The following is a 17,851-nucleotide window of genomic DNA, read 5'->3' as shown; positions in this document are numbered from 1 at the left end:
GCCAGAGAAATTCAATTGACACACTCGTCTGAGGATGTGATTATTTTTGCCGCTCGTGATGAAACCATTCGGTTTTTCTCTCTCAATGAGAAGGGCGAATTGGATGCCATCTCTCAAATTCAAGTCGTTTGCGAGTATCAAGATGTTTTTCCAGAAGAGCTTCCGGGTATGCCTCCACACCGGCCAGTTGAGTTCGTTATCGAACTAGAGCCTGGTACTGTACCCGTTTGCAAGCGTCCATACAAGCTTGGACCAAACGAGCTGAAGGAATTGAAGAAGCAGCTCGATGAACAAGAACGTCTGGGTTTGATCAGACCGAGTTCTTCCCCATGGGGTTGTGGTGTTCTTTTTGTCAAGAAGAAGGATGGCACGGACCGACTTTGTGTCGATTACCGTCCGTTGAACAAGAAGACAATCAAGAACAAGTACCCACTTCCCAACATCAATGAGCTATTTGAACAACTCAAGGGCGCTAAAGTATTCTCGAAGCTTGACCTTCGTATGGGTTATCATCAGATTCGCATTCGTGAAGAAGATATTCCCAAGACAGCATTCAGAACGAGCTTTGGTTCTTATGAATATACTGTCGTGTCTTTCGGCCTTGTCAATGCTCCTCCAGTGTTCTCTCAGATGATGAATTTCATCTTCAACCCCTATACCAATGAATTTGTTCTGGTGTATCTTGATGATATCTTGGTCTTCTCCAAGAATAAGCAGGATCATGCCAAACATTTGCGATTGGTGCTCGACAAGCTCAGAGAGTATCAATTTTATGCGAAGTTCTCCAAATGTGAGTTTTGGCTCGATGAAGTTCTTTTCCTTGGTCACATCATCTCCGCCAAAGGCATCGCTGTTAACCCCGAGAAGGTATCCGCAGTTCTGGATTGGGAACCTCCTCAAAATGTCAAGCAGCTCCGCAGTTTTCTGGGTCTTGCAAGCTATTGCCGAAGATTCGTTGAGAATTTTTCCAAGATTGCAAAGCCTCTTTCCAACCTCCTGCAGAAGCATGTGAAATATGTCTGGTCTCCTGAGTGTGACGTTGCTTTCAACACTCTCAAACAGAAACTAGTCACAGCTCCTGTCTTGACTCCTCCTGATGAATCCAAGCCGTATGAAGTCTTCTGTGATGCTTCTCTCCAAGGTCTCGGTGCTGTGTTAATGCAAGAGAAGAAAGTTGTGGCTTATACCTCTCGGCAGTTGAAGCCCAACGAGAAGAACTACCCCACTCACGATCTTGAGTTGGCGGCAGTTGTCCATGCTTTGGTTACGTGGAGACATCTCTTGTTGGGAAGACAAGTGGACATTTTCACTGATCACAAGAGTCTCAAGTATATCTTCACTCAGCCCAACCTCAACCTCAGGCAGACTCGATGTGTCGAAATGATTCAAGAGTACAATCCGAGTATCGAATATACTCCAGGCAAAGCAAATGTCATTGCAGATGCTTTAAGCAGGAAAGCTTATTGCAACAGCTTAATTCTCAAGCCTTTCCAACCGGATCTTTGTGAAGCTTTCAGCAAGCTGAATCTCCAAGTTGTTCCTCAAGGCTTTCTTGCCAACCTCATAGTATCTCCTACTTTGGAAGATCAAATTCGTGAGGCACAACTCCTTGATGCCATGGTGAAGAAGGTGAAACGTGGTATCGACAAGGGTCTTTCCAAATACAAGTGCTATCGCATTGATGACAGAGACACTTTGTTCTTCGAGGACCGGATTGTGGTTCCGAAAGGTGATCTAAGGAAAGTCATAATGAACGAGGCGCACAATTCTCTCCTTTCCATTCATCCTGGAAGTACGAAGATGTATCATGACCTCAAGCAGTCGTATTGGTGGACTCGAATGAAGCGAGAAATTGCTCAATTCGTGAATGAATGTGATGTCTGCCGAAGAGTGAAAGCAGAACACCAACGACCAGCTGGTCTCCTCCAACCTCTTGCTATTCCAGAGTGGAAGTTTGATCATATTGAAATGGACTTCGTGACTGGATTTCCAAAGTCCAAGCGCGGAAATGACGCTATCTTTGTTGTCATCGACAAGCTCTCTAAAGTGGCTCATTTCCTTCCTATCAAAGAATCCATCACAGCAGCTCAGCTGGCAGAGCTCTACACCTCCAGAATTGTCTCCTTGCACGGCATTCCACAATTGATTTCTTCATATCGTGGAAGCATCTTCACCTCTAAGTTCTGGGACTCCTTCCAGAAGGCCATGGGCACAAACATTCGCTTCAGCACAGCTTTTCACCCTCAAACTAGTGGCCAAGTCAAGCGAGTAAATCAAATTCTTGAAGATATGCTCAGGGCTTGTGTCATTTCCTTTGGCATGAAATGGGAAGATTGTCTTCCTTATGCTGAATTCTCCTACAACAACAGCTTCCAAGCGAGTTCGGGCAAGGCCCCATTCGAGATTCTCTATGGCAGAAAGTGCCGTACTCCTCTCAATTGGTCAGAGACTGGTGAACGCCAACTTCTTGGCAATGACTTAATCACTGAAGCTGAAGAAATGTGTAAAGTCATCCGTGATAATCTCAAAGCCGCGCAATCGCGTCAGAAGAGTTACTATGATAGTAAGCATCGTGATTTGGCTTTCGAGATCGGAGACCATGTCTACCTCCGCGTCTCTCCAATGAAAGGCACTCGTCGCTTCGGTATCAAAGGGAAGCTTGCCCCTAGATACGTGGGTCCTTTCAAGATCATTGGCAAAAGACGCGACCTCGCCTATCAACTTGAGCTTCCTTCCAACTTCTCGAACGTGCACGATGTGTTCCACGTGTCACAGCTCCGCAAGTGCTTTAAGACGCCTGAGCGCACTATCGACTTCGAAGAGATTGACCTCCAAGAAGATTTGTCTTATCATGAGCACCCAGTTGCTATTCTTGAAGAAACTGAGCGCAAGACTCGCAACAAGTCTATCAAATTCCTGAAAGTGAAGTGGTCGCACCATTTCGACCGGGAAGCCACCTGGGAACGCGAGGACCATCTCCGTTCCGAATATCCGGAGTTCTTTCAGTCCTAGATCTCGGGACGAGATCCTCTCGTAGTGGTGGAGTGTTGTAACACCCCGCATGTAACTTGCCATATTTGTAACTCCGACTCTTGCCATTTTCGACTATGTGATATGTTTTTCCCTCCGTTGTCGGGTTTTGTTTTTCGTTTTGTATTTTGTCATGTCATGCATTTTTATATCATGTCATCATGTGCATTGCATTCGCATACGTGTTCGTCTCATGCATCCGAGCATTTTCCCCGTTGTCCGTTTTCCAATCCGGCGCTCCTATCTCCTCCGGTGCACCCCTCTAGTTTTCTTTCGTGTGCGTGTGTCAAACTTTCTCGGAATGGACCGAGGCTTGTCAAGTGGTCTTAATATATCACCCGGAGTCTACCGGTCAAGTTTCGTTCCATTCGGAGGTCGTTTGGTACTCCATCGGTTAACCGGGCCTCCGCAATGTCCATTTGAGTATCCAGCAAAAAAACCCTCCAAAACCAGCCCAAAGCCCACCAAACTCTCTTCCATGCTCTAGGTCGTTCGATCACGATCGTGTGGGCGAAAACCGCACCTCATTTGGAGTCTCCTAGCTCCCTCTACCTATTTATAAGTGGGCATCCCGAAAAACGAAATCACAGACGAACCCTAGCCCTCGTCCCACTCCGCCGCCGGACACGTCCGGGCGGAGCCGGACACGTCCAACCGCCGCCGCCGGCCCGCGAAGCCCGCAGCGGGCCCGCCCGAGCCCGCGCCGCCGCCCGCCCGCGCCGCCGCCGCGCGCCGTCGCCGCCGGCCGGCTCGCCTTCTCCGCCGCCGGCGCTGTGCCCGCCGCCCCGGCGCCCCTCCTCCGGCGCTCCTCCGCCCGCCGCCGGCCACGCCTCCCCCGGGCCGCCGCGCCTCCTCTCCTTCCTTCACCGTCGCCGGCGAGCGACCCGGCCCCGATCTGGATCTCGCCCCGTGAGCCCATTGACTTTCCTCGAACCCCCCCCCCCCTTTTTTCTCCAAGTCTGGATTTTCATCAGCATGTGCTCCTGTTCGAGATGCGATAACTTTGTGCATGTAGCTCCGATTCGCGCGTATAATATGTCAAACTGTTCGCCTCGTGATGCTCTTCATTTTGTTAAATTGCATCATTTTCATTAGAGGTCATCTTGATGCCCAAATCTTCGTTGGAAGAGGGCTAGTTGCTGTTAATCTCTGGTTCTTATCAGAACTTGGAGATTTGTCATTTTTGTATCATTTATTCTGTGCATCTTTTGAGCATGAGCTCTACATGTGTTTTGAAGTATGCCATGCCATCTTTCCAGTGGAATAGTCTATGTATTTTTGTGGTCTTTGTGGTGACTAGCACAAGCATGCAAAGTAGGTCCCGTAATAATTCTGATTTCAGGGACTTAGTGATTTCTCTAAGTCTGTCTGCTGTAATTTTGTTGCCATGTAAACTTGATGCTAGAGAGAGATCCATGCATATTTTGGAGATGTTCAGTAAGGATGTTTTGTAGCTATATTTGTAATTGATCCATTACTGCAATTGTTTGCAATTTTAGAGTACCATAGCATGACTCAATCTTGCTCTACTTTTGCTATAAAATATTTCTGGCAGATTCTTAACATGATATGCATTTTTGCCAAGCTTATTGTAGTTGATCCATACATGCTATGTAATTGTTCTTGCCATGTATAGCTTCATAAACATGCCATATTGCTGTAGGTATGCTTGGTTTGTCATGAATTGCTCTGTAGTGAGTGCATCAAGCTCACAAAGAGGCCTACATATTAATATTTCTGCCATGCTCTGTTTTCTGCCAAGTCTGAAACCTGATAACGAAACTTGCTATGTTTACATTCTTGCCATCATATCTTCTGGTCCTTTTTGGCTTATGGTCAGTAAGGGACTTTTGTCATGTGCATTTAGTAGAACACTACCATGCCTTGTTTTGCTATGTTAAGTTCCTGTAGCATGTTGTTTTCGTGCTCTGAACATTGCTACCTGATGCTGATTTCTGCCATGTCCAGTTTTTCACCAAGTCTGTGAACCTGTAATCTTTTGCACTTTTGTCATGCTTGTTTGAGCTTGATATGTTGTAAACTAGCCGTAGCTCAGTGTTCATCTGTTGTCAAGCATCTCCTGTAGATTACTTCCATGTGCTTTGTTGCTATGTTGGGGTGCTGTAGCATTGTTGCTTGTTGCGTTTTAATTGCTATCATGCTGTTAATCGCAGAGTAGTGTCATTCTTGTTTTGCTCGCCATTTGCAAACCGTGCATCCGATTCCGGTGATCTTTATATCGATTTCGACCGAAATCATCTCATCTTTCCAGTGGCATGCTTGGTTTGCCAAGTTACTGCCATGTTCATTATTTTCCTTCCGGAGAACGTATATGCATCGCATATCATATCTTGCATATCATACATGTTTTACATCATGTTGCTTGCGCATTTCTCGTTGTTGATTGTGGTTCCGTTTGTTTGTGTTCTTGTCTTGAGTAGAGCCGGGAGACGAGTTCGTGAACGAGGAACCTGTCGAGTACGCTTACGAGGATCAAGCTTTCGACAACTCTGAGAATCTTGCAGGCAAGATGACCACCCCTCGAAATCACTTCTATCTTTGCTATGCTAGTTGTTCGCTCTATTGCCATGCTCGCTACCTATCACTTGCTATATCATGTCTCCTATTTCAGCCTTGTCAGCCCCTAACCATCCTTTCCTAGCAAACCGTTGTTTGGCTATGTTACCGCTTTTGCTCAGCCCTCTTATAGCGTTGCTAGCTGCAGGTGAAGTTGAAGTTGTTCCATATCGGAACATGGACATGTTGGGATATCACAATACCTCTTATTTAATTAATGCATCTATATATTTTGGTTAAGGGTGGAAGGCTCGGCCTTATGCCTGGTGTTTTGTTCCACTCTTGCCGCCCTAGTTACTGTTATACCGGGATTATGTTCCTTGAGTTTGCGTTCCTTATGCGGTCGGGTGATTTATGGGACCCCCTTGACGGTTCGCCTTGAGTAAAACTCCTCCAGCAAGGCCCAACCTTGGTTTTACCATTTGCGACCTATACCTTTTTCCCCCGGGTTTTCTAGAGCCCGAGGGTCATCTTTATTTTAAACCCCCGGGCCAGTGCTCCTCTGAGTATTGGTCCAAACTGTCAGTCGCCGGTGGCCACCAGGGGCAACTTTGGTCTGGCCTATCGGAAGCTTGGACAATCCGGTGTGCCCTGAGAACGAGATATGTGCAGCTCCTATCGGGATTTGTCGGCACATTCGGGAGGCTTTGCTGGTCTTGTTTTACCATTGTCGAGATGTCTTGTAAACCGGGATTCCGAGACTGATCGGGTCTTTCCGGGAGAAGGTTTATCCTTCGTTGACCGTGAGAGCTTATGATGGGCTAAGTTGGGACACCCCTGCAGGGTATTATCTTTCGAAAGCCGTGCCCGCGGTTATGAGGCAGATGGGAATTTGTTAATGTCCGGCTATAGATAACTTGTCACTTGACCCAATTAAAATACACCAAGTGTGTGTGTAGCCGTGATGGTCTCTTCTCGGCGGAGTCCGGGAAGTGAACACGGTCTGTGTTATGTATGACGTAAGTAGGTGTTCAGGACCTCTTCTTGGTCATTGCTAGATGACGTCCGTTCCTTTGCTTCTCTTCTCGCTCTCATTTGCGCAAGTTAGCCACCATATATGCTTTTGCCGCTGCAGCTCCACCTCTTTGCACCTCCTTGTCCTATAAGCTTAAATAGTCTTGATCTCGCGGGTGTGAGATTGCTGAGTCCCCGTGACTCACAGATACTTCCAACACCAGTTGCAGGTGCCGATGATGCCAGTGCAGATGATGGCGTCGATCTCAAGTGGGAGTTCGACGAGGAACGTGGTCGTTATTATGTGTCTTTTCCTGATGATCAGTAGTGGAGCCCAGTTGGGACGATCGGGGATCTAGCATTTGGGGTTGTCTTATTTTTATCTGGATTTTGACCGTAGTCGGTCTATATGATTGTATTTTGGATGATGTATGATGATATTTATGTATTGTGTGAAGTGGCGATTGTAAGCCAACTCTTTATCCCATTCTTGTTCATTACATGGGATTGTGTGAAGATGACCCTTCTTGCGACAAAACCACTATGCGGTTATGCCTCTAAGTCGTGCCTCGACACGTGGGAGATATAGCCGCATCGTGGGCGTTACACCCCCTCCACCATAATCCACCTCGGTCATATCGTTGCAGTGCTTAGGCGAAGCCCTGCGCCGGTAGCTTCATCATCACCGTCATCACGCCGTCGTGCTGATGAAGCTCTCCCTCGACACTCAGCTGGATCGAGAGTTCGTGGGACGTCACCGAGCCGAACGTGTGCAGATCGCGGAGGTGCCGTACTTTCGGTACTAGGATCGGTCGGATCGTGAAGACGTACGACTACATCAACCGTGTTGTCATAACGCTTTCGCTTACGGTCTATGAGGGTACGTGGACTACACTCTCCCCTCTCCTTGCTATGCATCACCATGATAGATCTTGCGTGTGCATAGGAATTTTTTGAAATTACTGCGTTCCCCAACACCCCCGGCCCACCCCACCTGCCCACGATGCACACACCCACCCACCACTGCCCGCGATGGGGATGGCGAGCCGGGAGGCAGCCGGGAGCAGGGAGGCCGGGGCATGCAAGGGGGGCGGCGGCCGGCGCGTGCGAGGGGGCGGCGGCCGGCGCGTGCGAGGGGGCGGCGGCCGGCGTGTGCGAGGGGGCGGCGGCCGGCGCGTGCGAGGGGGCGGCGGCCGGCGCATGCGAGGTGGGCGGCGGCCGGCGCATGCGAGGGGGCGGCTGGCGCGGGCGACGGCCGACGTGTGCGGGCGGCGGCCGACGCGGGCGAGGGCAGGCGACGCGGGGCGCGATGGGCCACCCGCTGCTCTCCTCAGCCTCGCCCGAGGCGGCTTCTTCTCTCCACAGCGGGTGCCCACCTCCTTCCCCAACCACGTCGACTAGAATGCATACATCGCGGTGCGCCTCACCGTCTACTTCACCGCCATGGCCCACCTCATCGTGCACTGCTAGTTCGTCTGCATCGCCACCCAAGCGCAGCCGGCCTCGCCTTCCTCCTAGATCAATGGGCCTCTGCAATATGCATCGATCGGCCCTGTTCCAGCTTCCTCGTCGCCACTCTGTTCCAGCCTCGAGCAGAGGATGCCGCTGCCTGGGCGACAGCCGCAGTGGCCCAACCACGGTATTAGAGTTCTTTGTCCGATGTCGAAGCAAGGAAGAAGATGGACCAGATCGCTTTTTCCAGCTCTTGTTTCGGGTCTTTCCTGTAAAGTTCCCATACTATGTTGTAATTTCACTTTCTTTGGGGGTCCTTGTGGCAGTTGTACACTCTTGCATAATAATTATCAATGAAGCAGCTTTTGGGTCCTTCACGACCGTCTCCCGTTCAAAAAACTAAAACTAAAATAAAAAGGAACACAAACTACCAACGATTGTTTTTTATATAAAAACAATTGTTTGCCGTCTATGGGTTTGAGGGCAGACGGCAAATAAGAAGCATTGCTGACGACAAAGAACTTGGCTTTTGCCGTCTGTTGTTTAATCGGCTGATGGCAAAACATGACATCAGCTGACGGCAAAGATTTTGCCGTCTGTCCGATAAAAAGCTGACGGCAAAGCACTCTTTGCCGACTTAGCTTTGTCGTCTGAGTTTGCCGTCTGCTTCCTGACGGCAAAATCTTTGCCTTCTGGATTTAGGTCTTTGCCGCCTGTGATCCACAGATGGCAAATTACCTATTTCCTGTAGTGTAAACTTTATTATATATCTCACACACGATTACAAAGATAGATCACTAAGCAAACTCTCAAAAAGAAAGGATTGAACTAAACTTTTATTCATCTAAAGCAAAAGATAACTATGGATCGAACTAAGATAAGTAAAGGCAAAAGATAGTGGAGGTGATACGATACCGGGGCACCTCCCCCAAGCTTGGCGGAAGCCAAGGGGAGTGCCCATACCCGACACTCAATTTTCTTATGGTAATGAAGAAGCGATCTTGTCCTTCTTCCTCAGCTTACGCTTGAGAATGGAATTTTTCCTCCTTCAATTCACTGATCTCCTGCTCAAGCTCCAAGACCTTTTTGCATAAATCTTGCTTGTTTTCCTGCAAAAGACGAAGGGTATAAACTGGATCTTAGGCTTCTTTGCCTTATTGGGGAGGCTTGACTTCTTCAATTCCACGTGCATGTCCCCGGGTTGAGGCAATGGGACTTCATCCTCGTCTGATCTCGTCTCATCCTTCCTTTTAGGAACATAATCTTCCTCTTCCGCCGAAGTTCAGCTATAGTGCTCCACATCCCCATAAGACTTGGGGTTTGCGATAAAATCAGCAACATAGCTCTCAACCTCCGAGTATTGGGATGACATATTTTTAGATCCGTCAGGGAAACGGCAAGAAAAGAAAACAGAAGATTTCTCTGTGGTACGGTGGTCAATAGGTTAGGTGGGTATATAAAGATTTTTTATCTTGGGGAACAAGGAAACGGAAGAAAAATGGAGTCCGGAAGGTACCCGAGGTGGGCACAACCCACCTGGGCGCGCCTGGCAGGCGCGCCCTGGTGTCATGTGCCCACCAGGGTGACCTTCCTGGTAGTTTCTTGTTTTCCTAATTTTTAAATATTCCTAAACTGAAAAAAAATATTTTTACGGATTTTTCGGAGTCCGTTTACTTACCGTATCACATACCTCCTCTTTTCAGCGATTCAGGAGTGTTCCGGGAGGTTTCTTTTATGTGTTCTTTCGGTGTCATAGTTTGGATAATATTGCTTTCAACATTAATGGGCGTACCTGAGATATAATGTTTTATTCGTTGCCCATTAACAACCTTCGGGTTAGTACCTTCGGCATTATTTATTTTGATAGCTCCAGACCGATAAACCTCCTCGATAACATAGGGTCCTTCCCATTTGGAGAGGAGTTTTCCTGGCTGAAACGAGAGTTGTACAAAAGAACATATTCTCCAACTTTGAACTCACGCTTTTGAAATCTCTTATCATGCCATCTTTTAACTTTTTCTTTAAATAATTTGGCATTTTCATAAGCTTGTGTTCTCCATTCATCTAATGAGCTAATATCAAATAACCTCTTTTCACCAGCAAGTTTGAAATCATAATTGAGTTCTTTAATTGCCCAATATGCTTTATGTTTTAACTCAAGAGGCAAATGACAAGCTTTTCCATAAACCATTTTATAAGAAGACATACCCATAGGATTTTTATATGATGTTCTATAAGCCCAAAGTGCATCATCTAATTTCTTAGACCAATTCTTCCGGGACCTATTGACAGTCTTTTGCAAAATCAATTTTATTTCTCTATTGTTAAGTTCAACTTGACCACTAGACTGAGGATAATAGGGTGATGCAATTCTATGGTTAACATCATACATGGCAAGCATTTTATAGAAAGCACCATGAATAAAGTGTGAACCACCATCAGTCATTAAATATCTAGGGACTCCAAACCTTGGGAAAATAACTTCCTTAAGCATTTTAATAGAGGTGTTGTGATCAGCACTACTAGTTGGAATAGCTTCTATCCACTTAGCAACATAATCAACAGCAACCAAAATATGAGTATACCCATTAGAGGAAGGAAAAGTTCCAACGTAATCAAATCCCCAAACATCAAATGGTTCAACAGCAAGTGAGTAATTCATAGGCATTTCTTGACGCTTACCGATATTACCTATTCTTTGACATTCATCACAAGATAAGACGAACTTATGAGCATCCTTGAAGAGAGTAGGCCAATAAAAACCAGATTGCAATACCTTGTGAGAAGTTCTGTCTCCCGCATGATGTTCCATAAGCTTCAGAGTGACATTTCCGTAGGATTTGTCCCTGTTCATGCTCAGGTACACAACGTCTAATAATACCATCTACTCCTTCTTTATAAAGATGTGGGTCATCCCAGAAGTAATATCTTAAATCATAGAAGAATTTTTTCTTTTGTTGGTATGTGAAACTAGGTGGTAAATATTTAGCAACAATGTAACTAGCATAGTTAGCATACCAAACAGTGTTATTAGAAACATTTATTGTAGCTAATTGCTCATCAGGGAAACTATCATCAATAGGTAGTGGGTCATCAAGGACATTCTCCAACCTAGACAAGTTATCAGCTACGGGGTTCTCCGTTCCCTTTCTATCAGTGATATGCAAATCAAATTCTTGCAGCAAAAGAACCCAATGAATAAGCCTAGGTTTAGCATCTTTCTTTTCCATAAGATATTTTATAGCAGCATGATCGGTGTGAACAATAACTTTAGAGTCAAAAATGTAAGATCTAAATTTATCACAAGCAAACACCACTGCTAAAAATTATTTTTCAGTAGTAGCATAATTTCATTGTGCACTGCCTAGAGTTTTACTAGCATAATGAATAACATTTAGTTTCTTATCAACTCTTTTTCCTAGAACAAAACCAACAGCATAATCACTAGCATCACACATTATTTCAAAAGGCAAGTTCCAATCAGGTGGTTGAACAATAGGTGCAGAAATTAAGGCTTTCTTGAGTGTTTAAAAGGCTTCTAAACAATCATCATAAAAAACAAAGGGAATATCCTTTTGCAAAAGATTTGTATGAGGCCTAGAAATTTTAGAACATTATTTGATAAATCTCCTATAGAAACCAGCATGGCCAAGGAAACTACGAATACCTTTGATATCTTTAGGACATGGCATTTTCTCAATTGCATCAACCTTAGCTTTGTCCACCTCAATACCTCTTTCAGAAATTTTATGGCCCAAAACAATACCTTCATTAACCATAAAGTGGCACTTCTCCCAATTCAAGACAAGATTTGTTTGCTCACATCTCTGCAAAACTCGATCAAGATTGTTTAAACAATCATCAAAAGACTTCCCATAAACAGAAAAGTCATTCATGAAAACCTCAACAATCTTTTCACAAATGTCAGAGAATATAGCAGCCATACATCTTTGAAAAGTAGCAGGTGCATTGCATAAACCAAAAGGCATACGTCTATAAGCATAAGTTCCAAAAGCACATGTAAAAGTGGTCTTTTCTTGATTAGGTTGAGAAACAGTTATATGTGAAAAACCAGAATATCCATCAAGGAAGCAAAATTGTGTGTGCTTGGATAATCTTTCTAGCATTTGATAATAAAAGGCAGAGGGTAATGATCTTTTCTAGTTGCTTTGTTTAATTTTCTAAAATCAATTACCATTCTATATCCTGTAACAATTCTGTGTGGAATAAGATCATTCTTATCATTAGGAACAACAGTAATACCTCCCTTCTTAGGGACACAATGAACAGGACTTACCCATCTACTATCAACTATAGGATAGATTATACCTGCGTCCAGAAGTTTTAATATTTCCGTTCTTACCACTTCTTTCATCTTTGGATTTAACCGACATTGGTGATCAACAACGGGTTTAACATCAGGTTTCATATTAATCTTGTGCTGACATAGAGTGGGACTAATGCCCTTAAGATCATCCAGAGTATATCCAATAGTAGCTCGGTGCTTCCTTAGAACTTTCAATAATCTTTCTTCTTCATGCTCTGAAAGGTTAGCACTAATAATAACAGGATATATCTTCTTCTCATCAAGATAAGCGTATTTCAAAGTGTCTGGCAATTATTTTAATTCAAACACAGGATCACCTTTAGATGGAGGAGGACCTCCTAGAGTTTCAATAGGCAAATTGTGTTTAAGCAGAGGGCGTTGTTCAAAGAAAATCTTATCTATTTCATGTTTGTGATGCATATGTAAATCATTTTCATGGTCTAGCAAATATTATTCTAAAGGATCAGTAGGAGGTACAGCAATAGAAGCAAGACCAATAAATTCATCCTTACTAGGCAATTCTTTTTTTTATGTGGTTTTCTACTAAACTTGGAAAAAATTAAACTCATGAGACTCATCACAAAAGCTGACACCGCGGCTTGTTTCTCACAAACTATTTTAGCATTAACGGTGTTCAAGAAAGGTCTACCAAAGATAATGGGATAGAAGTCATCGTGTGGGGAACCAAGAACAAGAAAATCAGTAGGATATTTTACTTTCCCACACAATACTTCAACGTCTCTAACAATCCCAATAGGTGAGATGGTATCTTTATTGGTAGGATTAATAGTAACATATATGTCTTCTATTTCAGCGGGTGCTATGTCATTCATAATTTCTTGATATAAGGTAAAAGGAATAGCACTCACGCTAGCACCTATGTCACATAAACAATGATAACAGTGATCTCCTATCTTAACTGAGACAACAGGCATGCCAACTATGGGCCTAGGTTTATCCTTTTTATCAGGTTTGGCAATTCTAGCAGCTTCATCACAGAAGTAAATAACATGCCCATCTATATTTTCTTCCAAAACATCTTTAACCATAGCAACACTAGGTTCTACCTTGATTTGTTCAGCTGGTTTAGGTGTTCTTATATAACTTTTATTGACCACATTTGAAACTTTAGCATGTTCCTTTATCCTAACAGGGAAAGGTGGTTTTTCAATATAAGCAGTAGGAACAACTGGATCAACATTATAAATGATAGTTTCCTCTTTAGCTATTACTAGTTCTTAAATTTATTCTTTAATAGGTGGGTGATATTTAAACCACTTCTCTTTAGGGAGATCAACATGAGTAGCAAAAGATTCACAAAAGGAGGCTACTATCTCAGAGTCAAGTCCATATTCAGTGCTAAACTTTTGAAAAGCATCGGTATTCATAAAAGATTTAACACAGTCAAACTTAAGCTTAATACCTGACTCTTTACTTTCGTCGAGTTCCCAATCTTCAGAGTTGTGTTTAATTCTTTCTAAGAGATCCCACCGGAATTCAATAGTCTTCTTCATAAAAGAACCAGCACAAGAAGTATCAAGCATGGATCGATCATTATGAGAAAGTCGAGCATAAAAATTATGAATAATAATTTCTCTTGGGAGCTCATGATTGGGGCATGAATATAACATTGACTTAAGCCTCCCCCAAGCTAGAGCAATATTTCTCCTTCACGAGGCCAAAAATTATATATAATTTTTCGATCACGATGAACAAGATGCATAAATATATTTTTTGGTGAAACTCCAATTTCAATCGATTCCAATTCCAAGATCCAATATCATCGCATAGCCTATACCATGCCAATGCTTTTCCCTTCAAATATAAAGGGAAAACCTTCTTCCTAGTTTCATCTCCGGATAAGCCTGCATGCTTAAACAATCCACAAATTTCATCCACATATATCAAATGCATATCAGGATGTTCGGTTACATCTCCTGCATAAGGATTAGCTAGTAGTTGTTCTATCATACCTAAAGGAATTTCATATTCAATATTTTCAGTAGGTGCAGTGGGATGAGGGGTAACTAATTCTGGTTCCGGTCGAGGTGAAGATACCCCGAACAAACCCCTCAAAGGATTGTTCTCCATAGTAACAAGTGACAATAAATTTCAGCACATAGTAATAATTTTTTCTTACCAATTTCCACTTACCAAGAGCGCTTCATTCCCCGGCAACGGCACCAGAAAATAGCCTTGATGACCCACAAGTATATAGGATCAATTGTAGCCTTTTCGATAAGTAAGAGTGTCAAACCCAACGAGGAGCAGAAGGAAATGACAAGTGGTTTTTAGCAAGATAATGTCTGCAAGTGCTAAAATTGCAAGTAACAGAGTAGTTTGATAGCAAGATAGTTTGTAACGAGCAAGTAACGATAATAGTAACAAAAGTGCAACAAGGTAGCCCAATCCTTTTGAGGCAAAGGACAGGCCAAAACGGTCTCTTATAATAAGCAAAACGTTCTTGAGGGCACACGGAAATTTCATCTAGTCACTTTCATCATGTTGGTTCGATTCGTGTTGGCTACGTTGATAATTTGATATGTGGGTGGACCGGTGCTTAGGTGTTGTTCTTACTTGAACAAACCTCCTACTTATGATTAACCCCCTCGCAAGCATCCACAACTACGAGAAAAGTATTAAGAATAAATTCTAACCATAGCATTAAACTTTTGGATCCAATCGGTCCCTTACGGAATAGCGCATAAACTAGGGTTTAAGCTTCTGTCACTCTCGCAATCCAACATCTAATTACTACTCCATAATGCATTCCCTTAGGCCCAAATATGATGAAGTGTCATGTAGTCGACGTTCACATGACACCACTAAGGGAATCACAACATACATACTATCAAAATATCGAACACATATCAAGTTCACATGATTACTTACAACATGATTTCTCCCGTGACCTCAAGAACATAAGTAACTACTCACAAGTGATAAACATGCTCATGATCAGAGCGGTATTAAATAGCATATTGGATATGAACCCATAATCTTCCACCAAATAAACCACATAGTAATCAACTACAAGATATAATCAACACTACTAGTCACCCACAAGCACCAATCTAAGGTTCCGGTACAAAGGTTGAACACAAGAGATGAACTAGGGTTTGAGAGGAGATGGTGCTGTTGAAGATGTTGATTAAGATTGCCCTTCCCAAGATGGGAGAGTTGTTGGTGATGATGATGACGATGATTTCCCCCTCTGGAAAAGAAGTTCCCCCGGCGGAATCGCTCCGCCGGAGGGCAAAAGTGCTCCTGCCCAAGTTCCGCCTCGAGACGGTGGCGCTCCGTCCCGAAAGTCCTCTCCTTATTTTTTTCTAGGTCAAAATAACTTATATACCAGAAGAAGGGCACCGGGGGTGGCGGTGAAGCAGGGGTAGAGAGGGTCGGGGGCGGAGGCGGCGTGTAAGCAGGGGGGAGAGAGGGCCGGGGGCGGCGGCGGCTAGGGTTCGCCTGAGCCAACCACCTGGAGGCGACACGAGCGACAGGTCCTCTGATCAAAGTGCTCTTGCAGTTGCAGCTTCTCTCTCCGTCTGTGTCTCTCTCTCACTCCTCTATCTTTCAGTTCTTCGATATTGAATTATGATATTTAAGACTTTTAATAAGTTGTTGTGTGCATCATAATGATGCAGAGGCCGGGGGTAATTCTTCTTTTAGAAAACACATAGACTGATAACGTCACATGCTTCGAAGAAAAAGGAAAGCCGCAAATAAAATAAGTAAAATATAGGAAATACTAGGCATCTCTGTTCGGCACGGCATAATGCAGAGCTGCCTAACGAAGAATAGAAGATAGTGACACATTAACGTATTATATGGATAGGCACACAAATTCCACATAGAAAACACAAACAATATACAGAAAACATTATATGGTGGTAGCCTTGTAGGCACGTCTCTTTAGTTTGTAGCGCCGGCTGCGGCGGCTGCGGCGCGAGCGTGCATCGCCATGGCAAACTCGACCAGCTTGCTCACGTCCGGCATGACCGCCTCCACCGCGTCCAACGATCCAAAGTTGTCCGCCCACGCAGCCAAGAGCGGAGTCGTGGTGGGGTCGAAGGTCTTAACGCCCTTCATCTTATCGGCCGCGTGCACCCATGCGAGGAGGCCGCCGAGCATCACGTCCACGTACCCCGCGGTGTCGCCCCCGAAGAAGGGTTTCCCGTTAGAGCAGTCCCTCAGGGCCCCCTCCAAGGTCTCCACCGCGGCGGCCACCTGCTTCTTCCCCTCGGCCTTCTCCTCCTCCGTCTTGGCCATGGACGCCTCGGACGACGCTTTCACGAGCTGCATAATTACAACCATATCACAAAACCGCGCGGAAGAAACCATGAGCCAGATGCTAAAAAGAAACTCAAACGAAACGAATCAACCGATGTGAGATGTATATAATACCGTGCCGTCGATGTAAGCGGCCCAGAAGCGAGCAACGGCGCGGCCGTGGGGTTCCTCCGGGAGGAGCGAGGAGCCGACGCCGGCGAAAGCCTCGTCGATGTATTGCAGGATGACCGACGACTCGCAGATGGGCTTGCCGTCGTGGATCAGCACCGGCACCTTCTGGAGCACGGGGTTGGACTTGAGGAGCAGCTCGCTCTTGCTCTTGAGGTCCTCTTCGACATACTCGTAGCCGACGCCCTTGAGGCTGAGCGCGAGCTTGACTCGAAGGACGAACGGGCTCGCCCACATGCCCAGCAGCTTCACTTCGTCGCTTCCTCCTCCGGCCATTGCTGGTGTCTTGATCGGTTCTTGTGTGGTTGGTGCTTGACTTGACTGCTAGAGATGGAGGGGAGGAGCGGTGTATATATGGCCTAGAAGCCTGCGATGACACGACTTGTTTTGTTGTCTGCGAGGCTGTAGTGCGTTGTCTGATTATCTTATGAACAAGTTGATTCAGGAACCATCTAGAAACAGTTGACTTGGCCCTGGGAGAAGACTCGGACAATATGAGAATATCCGGTAACCCCTCATGTGTTTTTTAACGAAAAAACTAACGCCCACACGTGTGGGCGTTTGCACATCACCCATACGCCTCCATCACCATTCATTTTGCTATGTATAAACAGATGACATCAGCAGAAATTTTTTTGGTTTTGATTTAAAAATATTTTATCTCCTAATTAAAAAGCGAATTAAAAATCCGTTTTCATCATTAAATCCGTCTCGACGACATCTTCAAAACTAGACCCCATGTTGATATGTTTCGATAAAAAAAATTCATAAAAATTGCCATGCTGTTTACACTGTAGTTGCCATAGTGCTTAAATTAAAGTTGTCATGTGACAATTTTAGTTTGTAGGTCATGGCAATTTTAGTTTTTTTATGATGGCAATTCCAGTACTTTGACCATGAAAATATTTTTTTGTATGAACCATAGCAATTTTAAGTGCATGTATCATGCCAATTTTAATTTATGGTGCATGGCAAGTCTAGTTTCTTAATTTCCCGTTTTATAACATGTCAAAATTACTTTTAAATATAGAAAAAGTAGCTGAAACATATCAC

The 17,851-nt window shown here is 44.6% G+C and overlaps 1 protein-coding gene across 1 annotated transcript; it reads right to left on the bottom strand.

The window, feature by feature from the left end:
• Positions 1-16,139: 16,139 nt before the first annotated feature.
• LOC109743513 (probable glutathione S-transferase GSTU6) lies at positions 16,140-17,196 on the bottom strand. Its single transcript, XM_020302607.4, has 2 exons — positions 16,745-17,196; positions 16,140-16,636 (listed from the first exon to the last, which is right to left on the bottom strand). The coding sequence occupies exons 1-2, from the start codon at positions 17,072-17,074 to the stop codon at positions 16,253-16,255; spliced, it is 714 nt and encodes a 237-aa protein (XP_020158196.1). The 5' UTR covers positions 17,075-17,196; the 3' UTR covers positions 16,140-16,252.
• Between the last annotated feature and the right edge of the window lie 655 nt (positions 17,197-17,851).

This window comes from Aegilops tauschii, chromosome 1 (genome assembly GCF_002575655.3).
Source record: "Aegilops tauschii subsp. strangulata cultivar AL8/78 chromosome 1, Aet v6.0, whole genome shotgun sequence".
Classification (NCBI taxonomy): Eukaryota; Viridiplantae; Streptophyta; class Magnoliopsida; order Poales; family Poaceae; genus Aegilops; species Aegilops tauschii.
This window is presented reverse-complemented; position numbering and strand designations above follow the sequence as displayed.